Source organism: Hemibagrus wyckioides, linkage group LG07, assembly GCF_019097595.1.
Source record: "Hemibagrus wyckioides isolate EC202008001 linkage group LG07, SWU_Hwy_1.0, whole genome shotgun sequence".
NCBI lineage: Eukaryota > Metazoa > Chordata > Actinopteri > Siluriformes > Bagridae > Hemibagrus > Hemibagrus wyckioides.
Genome location: NC_080716.1, coordinates 15,700,865 through 15,713,215, shown reverse-complemented (window position 1 = coordinate 15,713,215; position 12,351 = coordinate 15,700,865). Strand labels below are relative to the sequence as shown.

The following is a 12,351-nucleotide window of genomic DNA, read 5'->3' as shown; positions in this document are numbered from 1 at the left end:
AGCAGCTGAAGCCTAAAAACACATGATCACAGCTTCTTATTATGGGTTTTGTTATAAACATGAAGGAAAATTCGTCCATTTAATCCAGAGCATCGAAGCATATGTTGTACTCAGGTCAGGTTTTGGCATCAGGGTCAGCTTCATTCTTCGCTTTCTGAGACTTTTCAAGATTTAAAGGTCAGGCTCCAGTATAATCTTGATAATCTTTTAAAGCTGTATTGTAGATTAAAATAAAAGCAAGTAATATATATATATATATATATATATATATATATATATATATATATATATATATATATATATAGTATACTAATGAGGGTAGATTATTTAATTGACATGTAAAAATGATGAGGATGATGAGGACATAGTTTTAGTAGAGCTCCATTGTCCGAAGCAGTGTGAGTATTTTTAGAGCCAGTTGGAGTGTGTTGCTCACAAGTGGTTAAGGCTACGCTGTCCTTCTCTCTTGCTTCCCTGCTCCCGTGTGAAAGCCATCACTCCAATCTGCTGGCTTGTATGTGTGTATGCATGGATGCATGTGTGTGTGTGTGTGTGTGTGTGTGTGTGTAAGAGTGCCATGAGTGTATGTGTAGCACGTGGCTGGCGGGCGGCTCTTTGTTTATTAGCATATCTAAATGACAGTGGCAGCATAGAGACTGCAGTAATTAAGGGCACAACAATGGTGTTCCTAATGATGATTGACACACCATTACATGCCATGGGGTGAGTGAGTGAGAGAGAGAGAGAGAGAGAGAGAGAGTGAGAGAGAGAAGATATTACAGTGGGGTTGGAAGATTTTGCTCTCTGAAGTATAAAAGCTTTCGCAAAAAGATCTCATGAAATTTATGTGATGGATATTGTTAACATTTTTATGAAGAGGAAGTCTTTACTCTTGTGTGTGTGAATGGGAGAGAGAGAGAGAGAGAGAGCGTTTCCTAACGGCGACTGTTTTCTTTGTACACATTACACCAGTGTATAGACTAATTGCTGTTTGCTTGGACCTACGAGTGTGTGGGGGTTAAAACCCTCCCTTACTGTTTCTTTTGGCTCAGACCTCCTCCTACCTCTCTCTCTCCTTCCTTCACACACATACATAAAAAGACACACACACACACACACACACACACAGCCCTCATCCTGTTGCTGTGTTCTCTCAGGGAGTGGCTCTGTCCTCAGTTGCCCGTTCTGTACAGTAAAACATATGAAACAGCAAAGCCCATACCCTTTATCTTTTCTCAAATACACAGCTTAATACCCCAAGGGGAGGCAACAGGATCTAAGGTCTAGCTTTCCACCTACAGTGAAGGCACTGTTGTGGCCATAACTGTACACAACTTCAGAAATGTATATCATTTAAAAATTACTGGAATGTATTTAGCTCAGGAAAAACAATTCAACTTCCACTTTTTCGTGAGGTGATGAATAATCAGGAAAGACAATTTTTGTTGTAATATACTTCCCTGTATTTGAAAAATAGAAATTATTTCCTGCATCAACTGAGTTCAAAACTAAAGCTGTTACATTCATCCTTGCATTCATCTTCAGTAACAGCTTTATCCTGGTCAGGGTTGTGGTGGATCTGAGGCAAACAAATTTACACAATCATATACCTTGAGGCAGTTTAGAGCAGCCAATCCACTTATCAGCATGTTTTTGGGGAAGTTGGAGGAGTCAGAGAACCCAAAGGAGACCATGTAAACACAGCAAGTACATGTGAACTATACACTGAGAGTAACCTGAGCTCAGGATTTAACTTGGGATCCTAGAGCTGTGAGGCTCCTACAATCACTGTTACCAAAGCTTTTCTTATATACTCAGATCAGGCATAACATTATGATCACCTGCACTGTGTATTCTGACACCTTTCTATCAGAACCAGCATTAACTTCTTCAGCAATTTGAGCAACAGTAGCTCGTCTGTTGGATCGGATCACACGGCCAGCCTTCGCTCCCCACGTACATCACTGAGCCTTGACCGCCCATGACCCTGTCACTGGAGATAGATAGAATAGATACTGACCACTGCAGACTGGGAACACCCCACAAGAGCTGCAGTTTTGGAGATGCTCTGATCCAGTGGTCTAACCATCACAATTTGGTCCTTGTCAAACTCGCTGAAATCCTTACGTTTGTCCATTTTTCCTGCTTCTAACACATCAACTTTGAGGACAAAATGTTCACTTGCTGCCTAATATATCCCACCCACTAACAGGTACCATGATGAGGATAATCAGTGTTATTCACTTCACCTCTCACTGCTCATAATGTTATGCCTGATCGGTGTACAGTTTTATCAAGTAATCCAACAATACAGTAAACAATGGCAAATTTTGCTTCCTGAAAGTATTCAGGTGTGAATAAATTATATTAAGTAATAAATGCATTATATAGAATAAGAGCTTAACTAACACATACAATAAAATATAAAAATATATGTTTCTCATAACCATTTATTGACTGCCCCAACAACTGCCCTTCCATTATATTAGCATTGTTTTGTTTTGTTTTGTTTCATTCAAATGAAATATTGTCAATAGTATTGATACAAGCACTGCATTAATATTTGCTTGAAAAATAAAAATTAAAAATTTCAAATACTGGTTGTGCCTGGTAGTGTTCAAAAAGCCTTCAGCATGTAAATTGATTTGATTTAGTTCACAGAGCAGAGAAGGACACATTGGTCTGCACTGAGCTGGATCAATAAAAGCTTTTATGGAAGGTCCACTTGTAAGAGTAATAATAGGATCTAGGCTATAACTAAGATTAATAGCTACGGAATGATGAGGAGAAAACACCAGATATAAATCATTAAGTGCCCCTATTATGTTTGAAATACCTTCATGACAAGAATACACAAATCCAGATGCGTGTATTGAGATTAGACGATTATATTAGAAGTATAGAAACGCAATTCAAACCCAAAATGGAAAGGCTTTAATAAATTAATTGCGTGATATACGCATACAGTGGTGGCATCTAGTGCACATGCTGCCGTTTTGTGATACATCATATAATCCGATTAACGGCGACTGTAGTGGGGTGTGTGGTTCGTGCATCCATTATTCGGATTAACATGCAGATGCCAATCAGCACTCCAGACTGCTGGAAAGGAAATCAAAGAGATACGAGTGTAAAAGTATTAGCTTTAACTTTGGTGATGACTGATAAAGTGGCCTTGAAGTCATATAGGGAAAAATGCTCAGCAAAAAAATGAAGCAGAGCCAAACTCATTACTGACACCAAAATGGCAGTAAGCTGTTGCTTACATATGAGGTGGTGTGTGTTTATGTGTGTTTTCCTACATAGTAATGGAACTCACAACAACCTCTCTGCTCCATCTCTCAAGAGCCATAATTATAAAGTATATGCAAAGGATCATAAGGTTTGGATGACAGGCCTATGCACTGTCTCTCTCCTTATATTGTGCACGCACACACACACATACAGACACACACACATGCCTGCTCTCAGCGGTGACAGATGGTGGTGTCAGTCATAATGAGATAAATCCGATTGCTGCCGAATGAAAGATGTCCCTCCAATCCAGAAGGAGGGGGGATGAAGAGGGGAGGAGAGAGCATCGATGTGTCTGTGTCTGTATTGATGTGTTTGCTTAGAGTAAAATTGGCATGGAGGAAAAATGTGTGTGTGTGTAAGTGTGTGAGTGAGACAGAAAGAACAGCAACACTGAAATGATGGCTGAAGTAATTCATATTCTGTTACACATGCAGACACCCTTCCCCTTTGTCACATGTCTAGCCTGCACAATCCTACCCGTCCCTCTAACTCACACACATACACACAATACACACAGCACAGCAGGGTGGACACTGCAGACAGCTTGGCGATACAGAGAAGGTGTGTCGACTGAATTCTATTGTTTTAGAATCTATAAGAAAACACATCTTGGGGGGGGGGGACTGTGTGATGAGAGGTGGAGGAGGAAGAGTGGAACGGAAAGAGTGTGCGTGTGTTTAGGAAGTTGATTACACGGGTCACACCTCTTCCATTTTGACAAATATACTGTGCATATACAAATACACTGTATCTTGTATGTGCATGTAGTGGATAGAAGGAAATGGCTAAAAATGTCTTTGAAAATTTGTGTTCTTTTCCTTGGAGACACTTTCGGAATGAGTTCTAAGAAACTGAGGTGTAATGGTATCATGTGGTTACTATTATTAAATAAACTCATCCACTGTGCTTCTCGCTTTCTCACACACTGGATTATGGGTCGTCTCTGTAAAGACACCACTTTCTTTCGTGACATTTCTCAATGTATCCTTAGGCCAATTTTTTTCAATTTCACACATCTTTAACTGGTCTTCAGCTGAATTAATCCACTATCACAGTTTTGACCTCACAACTTTTCTTTTCAATTTGTACAATGGCTACATCTTTATCTATGCCAGTAGGCATCCTATCAAGCCTATGTGGCTGCAGTTGTACAGTTAGTTCCTGCTATGCAGGGTTACAAACATCTTGACATCTCTGAATGTCAGTAAGGGCTTTATGATTGGTGGCTCTATAGTCTTAATCCACCAAGAGGGTTCTTCAAAGATCTAAGATGTGGAACTTGGGTGGTAGACTAAAGCAGTAATGGAAATGATATGATTTATGATCCCTTCTAGTTGCTGTAATAGGTGTCTATTCATCATTGATTATACCTCAAACGTGTATGTTTAATGCTCTCTGTACATATGGGATATTTGATGTTTGATTTGTGTATTAAATTAGAGAAAATTACAGAAATGTACAAGTATATGCCAATAGAATAGATGTGGTTTCTAACAGTGTTATTTCTCTCTTTCTTAAGCTGCCAGGAGTGAAGAGGAAGCTAACTGGGGCTGTGGATGGTGCTGCTTCAGTAAACGGGGTCTCTGATACCTCAATGACCCAGAGCAGTGCTAAGCGACTATGCCTTGAGGATGTTACCTTGGCCATGGGTACAAGCTATCCCCAACACCCCTTCCCCTCTGGACCTGGGATGGGCAACCAGGGAAGTGGGCTAGAAGGAAACAGACTGAACAGTAACAATAATGGTTTGGGTTCTCCTTACAGTATGCCTCCTAAGCCTAACCCTGGATCAACAGCTGTAGGTTCAGGAAGTCTGGCATCTACCTATAATCCAAATGGGAACTCATCAGCTCCTTCTGTAGAACAGGAGCTTCAAGAGATTCTGGATGAGCTTACAAAAAACCCTGACCCTTCTTTACCTGAGCTCGACATTGATAAGATCTTAGGAAATAAGGTAGATGAGCAAACAGGTAGTGCTGGAAGCTTTCCCCACCTGGAGGGGAGTGGAACTCCCAAACGTTCCCCACAAAGAGCTTCTCATCTGGAAGCCCACCTCACACAATCCCCTGGTTTTCCCCAGGCAGGCTCTCCACAGATGGGCCCTAGTCCAACTGGGGCTCCTTATACCCTACCCCATCCATCCAAACCGGTCCCTTCCCCACTTTCAGCATCGCCCCTTTCATCTTCTTCCTCACAGGGCCAGAATCAAGCTCGATCACCAATGCTTTCAGCCGCACTTTCCAACCGGTCCACTTCCAGTTGGCGTGAAGTATCCCGTGCCCAGCAGCTTCAGCAGTTGGCATCCAACAGTAAGCACCACTCCACCAGCAGTGGAGGGCCACCACCAGCTCAGTCAGGTTTGCCCTCACTGGGCCAACAGGGATCCTCCTGGGCTGGTCCATCCCCCCCTTATCGGCCAGGAGACAAGCTTCCCAATTCATCCCCCCACCAGCAGCCCTTCAGTCCAGCCAGCAGCATCCAGAGTCCTCAAAGCTCTCTCATCTCCAGCATAACTCCAGCTCAGTCTGCTGGACCTTCTCCACCATATAGACCAGAAAAGCTTGCCAGTCCAGCCCTTGCTCAGCCACCTTTTAGCCCACAAAACCCACTTCTTCCAGGAAGTACTCCATCTGGAGGCTCAAATTCTGCTGTCCAGGGCTCCCAAGCAAATTATCTGAGTGGTATACCCCAAACATCAGGTTCCACAAGACCATCGCCACCTTACCGAACAGAAAAACAGCATCCTAGCCCAGCTGGTCCAACTCAGCCTGGAACCCAGCCTTCCACACAGGGATGTCCCTTCAACTCACAGAACAGTCAAGCACCCAACATGTCTAGTCAGCTCTACAAAGCCATCACAGCCAGCCAGACTTCCAGCAACAGTCTCAAAATGCTCATGCAACAATCACAGACAAAACCTGCCCAGATGCAGCTCAGCAAAGTCACCCCCTGCAACATGGGTCCAGAAACTTTCTCATTGAACAAAACACAGCCTTTACGGCATTTTGATCCTGAACCTCACGCTTCCAAAATGCTTCCCTTGGGTGGATTCCACAATGGCAGCATGCAGTCCATGCCACCCACGTCGGCAACGGGGCACGTACATCTGCTTCAACAACGCATGCAGAGAGGGATGCAGGCAGATAGCATGTTACCCCATTGTGGAGAGGTGAGTACTTCTACTCTCTTTGTATTTATTGTGTTTATTGAAATAAGATAAACAATAAGATAACAGACGCATACTTGAAGGCTAGCTAAAGTAAATTACCAGTACCAGAAGTCACCTGTGCAACATCTATGTGTGAAAAACAAATCTTGATAATCTTGACAAGATGTTAGCTTTGGAACGAGAAAGAGTTGATTTTAGAAAGAGTTGATTCCAATGATATAAACATTTCAGTTGACTGGTAGTAGCCAATGGATATGAAGAGAGGGAGAGAAAGCAAGATGTCTCAGTACTTTTCCACGTGCTTGCTAAGGTTTAGGTATGCCTGTTTAATGCATACTCACCGGGAAAGGTCATTTGAAATGAGGCAGGGAGGATGGGAGGGAGGAATAGGCTGGCACCATGCAGTGTGTCTTGCTTGTACAAGGGGTCATTAAAGATTGTGTATATAGAAGTGTGTGTGCAAATGGGAGACTGGTGGATTAGAAAGGTTCAGTGGTTCATTGAACGGACAACGGAACAGAGAGCAGAGGAATGCGAGTCTTTGTATGGAATGCACATGCACAGTGCATCTATATTAATTAGGACTGGTCCAACAGTGTTTTCTATAACAGGGTATGGTTTTTGGTAAGAGTTTATTAGCACAGGGGTGACATTAGAGAGCCAAGACAGAAAAGAGGATACCTTTCATTCAACATTTGTAATGATTTTCTCCAGGATATAGACTTACAGAAATAACTTGAACTTGTTTGTTAGCCTATTTATTTGTCTACATTGTTCGTGTGTTTCTCTTTAGCAAGAATTTTAACCTTTTTGTCATAACTGTGTGTGTGTGTGCGTGTGTGTGTGTGTGTGTGTGTGTGTTGGGGGGAGGGGGGGTTCGTGCCTGCGCGTGTGTTTGCACAGGCTAATGGGAGAAATGATGTGATAATCTGTGTGCATTAAAGAGAGAATGAGAGGGTGCCTCTTGATGGGTGTGTGTGTTGGACAGACACTAAAGAGAGAGAGTGTGAGTGTGTGTGTGTGTGTGTATAGAGTTTCAAAGTACCGCCACAGCATTGTCTGTCGCAGGCTGGCGCTCTGTTTGAAGACACAGTCCACCTCTTTGAGCCCAGTAACACTCTTTCATCACTCCAATAAAAGATAATGAATTTTAGAGGAGGCGGGGGCCGCACTTTGGCAAGCATAGCTGCAAGCTTAAAGAGGCCCCTCTGACATGAGGGGAGGGAGAGAGAGAGAACAAACCTGTTAAGTCTAAACACACACATATACACATATATGCACACTGATAGGATTTGTTTTCCTCCATATAGACAATAGCAGAAACTATGAAGGAAAAGTTGCAATCTCTTCAAAACTAAAGAGAAGTTTAAAATAAATGTATAAATTGGTGTATTAAATTAACCTTTTGTTTGTGTAACTTATAAATTAGTTTATATACGTTAGGAAATCAGGATAGTTATTAGCTGATTAGATATTTGCAGTGCTGATATGTTTTGTTGTGAATAATTATGCTTACATCTCCTGTGAGCACTGTATACGTACAGCAGTACAATCTTATTACAGTATGAAAAATTGACAATTTAAAGATTAAATGAACCAAATATAGTCACTGGGACCTGTAGTGTGACAGGTTTTACATCCTATTATAGATTTCTGAGGCAAACATTGTTTTTGCCAGATGCATGTTTGATAGTTATGCCATGTGGTCAGTTGGCCAATTACACTACCCACAAGAAAATCTTTGCATGAAATCAAGACAGTCTGACTCATTTATATTATCACTTGTTTTTCGGAGTAATAATACCATGATAACATGAACAACAGCGAATAGAGGTTTAAAACCCAACGCAAAAAGTTGAAATTATGACTGGCAGAATTAAGTAGGTCAACTTATATACAGCCTGTAATGCATACATAAACCTTGTGTAAACACAGCCCTGTAAATTTTGCCTGTAAAAACTGAAAATGATGCACATGACGATGACCTCCGAATCTGTTTACAGTAAAAGGAGGACATGAAGAAGAACTGAACCGTTATTGAGGTGTTTTTGTGAAAGCTCTACAAGAATGCAGTCGTTTTCCCAGCAGGAGATGCTTTCTCGGATTTGTTTACTGAAGTGGGGATCCCCTCCTCCCTCCCTTCCTCCCTACGTCTTTGTCTGCATTTCTCTCTTGCGCTCTCTCTCTCTCTCTCTCTCTCTCTCAGTCGTGTACTCTGGCTGAGGTTTGCATGTCAAGCCTGGTGGTTTGTAAAGGAAGTCTATGCCTCTGTGTGAACAGAACAGAGGTGAGCTTGTCTTTATCTGTTCTCTTTATCTCTGTCTGTTCATCTTCATCCCTTCAGGCTGAGTGGAATCATAAAGTGTGCGTTCTCACTCACATGCAGAAAACAACAGTTTGTTGCTTTTTAATATTTGCCATCCATCTTTCACCTGTGCTGCCTTATTAGTTCTTCTCTCCCTAACTTACTGCTGTCCTTTCTGCCTTGTTATGATAGATTGGCCTGTGTTTGTGTGTGTGTGTGTGTGTGGTTGTGTTTGATTAATGCTGTTTATGAAGCTTCGCAAGAATATTTTTGCCCCTTCCTACCCTTGACCGCGCACACACTGCCTGCTGGTTTGCTTCTGTCCCTCATGTGTGTTCAGTCAGTGTGTGCACAATTCCAAAACCAGCGACTGTAATCCAACTATCAGTGAAGAACAGTTGCACTGGGTGCAGAGGTGGCACTGAGTGTGTTTGTTGTGTGTTAGGCAGTGAAAGTGAGGCTAACTCGGGTGCAGAGAGGATAGAAGTTAGAAGAGGAAGGAAACAAGGACATACACACACACACACATACACACACACAAACTTTGACCTCAGTTTTCTTTCACCATTTCTAATACCTTGTCCCCCCACCCCCTTCCAGTCCAGTGATTCTTGTCCTCTCTCTCTCTCTCTCTCTCTCTCTCTCTCACACACACACACACACACACACACACACACACTATGTTGATGTCCTTCCTCCAAGGCTAAAAGGGGGAGGGGTTGAGACATGGAGACAGAGCAGGGAGAAAAAATATTGCATGCCTGCACCCTCTCCTAACACACGCACATACACACACATATGCTTGTACACAGACAGACAGACGCACACACACAGATGTACACACACACACACACACATATATATATATATATATATATATATATATATATACGGGTCGACTCAGCAGGGAGTTGAGAGAGTAACATTGTTTGAGCTTCTCTTAGCTCAAACACTTTAAATGTCTCTGCGACTCTGGAAAGTGATTTGAGGACCTGTAACTTGTGTGTATGTGATAGAGAGAAACAGAGAGAGAGTTAGAGAGAGAGAGAGAGAGAGAGAGAGGATCTTCATGGTATCTCTCCTATCCTACGGCACATGTAATAAGAATGTATTAATTAACCATTATTGTTTGAACCTTGGCTTAATATATCATATATTGCATTTTAACTTTTAACATTTTTAACATTTTAACTCCTCTAGCTTATTATTCAGTAACTACGTGGAGTACAGCCACACTTCCTTGGAGTTTAAGATGTTTAGTCTCAGCCTCAGTGATATGTATTACACACACTTTAGCTGGCCACCACTATCCACACTTTTCCACGAAAATCTTCTTGTAGCTTCAAGAGAGTTTCTAAAACATTCTGGATTCTCTAAATACTGGTTATGTTATTAGTAGGCCGTCCATCTAGCCGTAAACAGCAAGCAGAAATAGGTAAAAGTGCGTGTTTCATTGTTGTCAGTCCAAACAAAATGGCAGCCTTGCTTCAGTTGAGACAAGGGCATCCTCAAGATACAGCACACTTCACCATGAACACTTCCATATCGATATTTATAACTAATATGTGATATCTGCTAGTGAGCAAAATGTTCTTCTGGTTCAATCAGTTTACTACATTACCCACCTACTGATAGTGGTGCCTCGCTTCATCTCCACCTAAAGAGGCTGATGCGGCAGCACTTTAGTCTTTCCAGCTCTCTCACTCTGCTTAACTATCTTACAATACCACCATCCTCCATCAGCACTGTGCTTGATATTTTGTGTATTGCTAACTAGCTGATTTGCTCAGCAGAGTTGTGTAGCATAACTGCGTGGCATTCTGGATACTTATCTCCCATTTTTCTATGCTGGATTATTATGAAAACTGGTGTTACTACTCTTCATTTAGTAGCTAACAACTTTACTGTTATCACTCATGTTTGAGCTTGCTGATATTTTTCTCCTGTTAAACACCATTGTAACTGAGTTAGCAATAACTCCCTGGTGGTCTAACGGCTAAAGACCTCACCGCCACAGCCTCAGCTCAATTCCCAGCCACTGGGGGATGCACAAACCAGTGCACTCTCAGTGCCGGACCTAAAGCCAGATAAAAACATGACGGTTGTGGATCAGATGATTCACTGTGGTGACCCATATCTGGAGCAGCTGAAGGAAGAAGATGTAACTGAGATAGCGAGCTTCCCCCATGACATCACACAGGATTTATAAAAAATAAGGCATCAACTAACACGATCAACAAATCAGTAAATATATCAATATGAACATATTTAATGTGTGGAGTTTTTCTTGCAGTTCTCTTGAAAGAGCCAAATGACTCCAACCGTCTGATAAGAATGTTACGTCAGCATCTTTCCTCATCACAGAGTGGAAGCTCCTCCTACTCTTCCTCCTCTATACATCATTACTAGCCGATGACTGTAGGCAGGCAGTCCATTCAGACATTTCGTGGATGCCATGTGTCTGCTTTATTTTACTACCTTTTCCGTTTGATGTCATTTATCATGTCATCAAGACTTACATCAATATCATATCATGTCATTGTAGTATCATACGCAACAGATCAGGCAGGTATCTCTCTGCTTATAAGAGAAGCAAAGAAAAGGGAAGAGAAGAAATTCGAGAGAGAGAGTTCTCATTAGTAAGAGAGAAGATCGTGTGAAGGGAAAGACTGAGAGAGGGACAGAGAGGGGGCGGATGTGCAGAGACAGACAGAGGACAAGCAGAGCGAACAACACACACACACACACACACACACACATGCTGCAATTCACTAGGGTCCTATTATTTTATGATCTGGTTAAGAAAGATTGCTTCACCGTTAGAAAAACACTTTGTGTGTTCTTTTCGATATAGAAATGTGAAAGTATGAAAGACTAAAAACAGAAAGAAGAAGAAAACAGAAATACAGAAACATATTTCTCAACACTACAGTATCTCTCTCTCTCTCTCGCTCTCTATTGTCGTCATACTACAAATTCCTGTTTAGTCTAGACTTCAGACTCCAACAGTGGAGTCACTCTGGTGTGTTTAGTATCTTTCAGACAAACACTCACTTTATTTGTGATGTGCGTGTGTGTGCATGCGTACGTGTATGTGTGTTTGTGTGTGTGTATGTTAACAATTGCATTTGATTATTAAAAAACCTTTGATTTTACACACACACAGAGACAGAGAGAGTGATAGAGAACAAACATTAAGAGTAGAGCTCACGCTACCTTCTCTTTTAATGAACTACAGAAGCTAAAATATTTTTTCATAGACAGAAATATAAAATTCTCAGTTCATTTCTTCCTGAACTTGGTTATGTCTAACTAATACAGTTTTATTTCTTTACCAAGATTATGGTTTTATCTTCTGCAGCTGCAGATTTCCTGTATTTTGAGACCTTGTGTTTCTAAAGAACTGTTTCTTTGTTATTGCTATTGCTAAGTTTTATTTTGAAAACCTATTTAACAATACTGGAAAATATAAAGTTGAGTATCAGCTTCACATCAGATCATACAATATTTATGTGAATCCTAGTGAATAGATTTAGTTCATGTTTACATTGATAGCTATTACATCCACTAGCAAAGATCC

At 41.4% G+C, this 12,351-nt stretch overlaps 1 protein-coding gene across 1 annotated transcript in view; it reads left to right on the top strand.

Annotated features, from left to right (window-relative positions):
• The window catches only part of si:ch73-211e3.1 (mastermind-like domain-containing protein 1), a 65,864-nt gene that overhangs the window by 36,108 nt on the left and 17,405 nt on the right, over positions 1–12,351 (top strand). Inside the window, exon 2 of the mRNA XM_058394952.1 lies at positions 4,817–6,466. Coding sequence (XP_058250935.1) covers positions 4,817–6,466 — 1,650 coding nt within the window. The remainder of the gene's footprint in view (positions 1–4,816; positions 6,467–12,351) is intronic.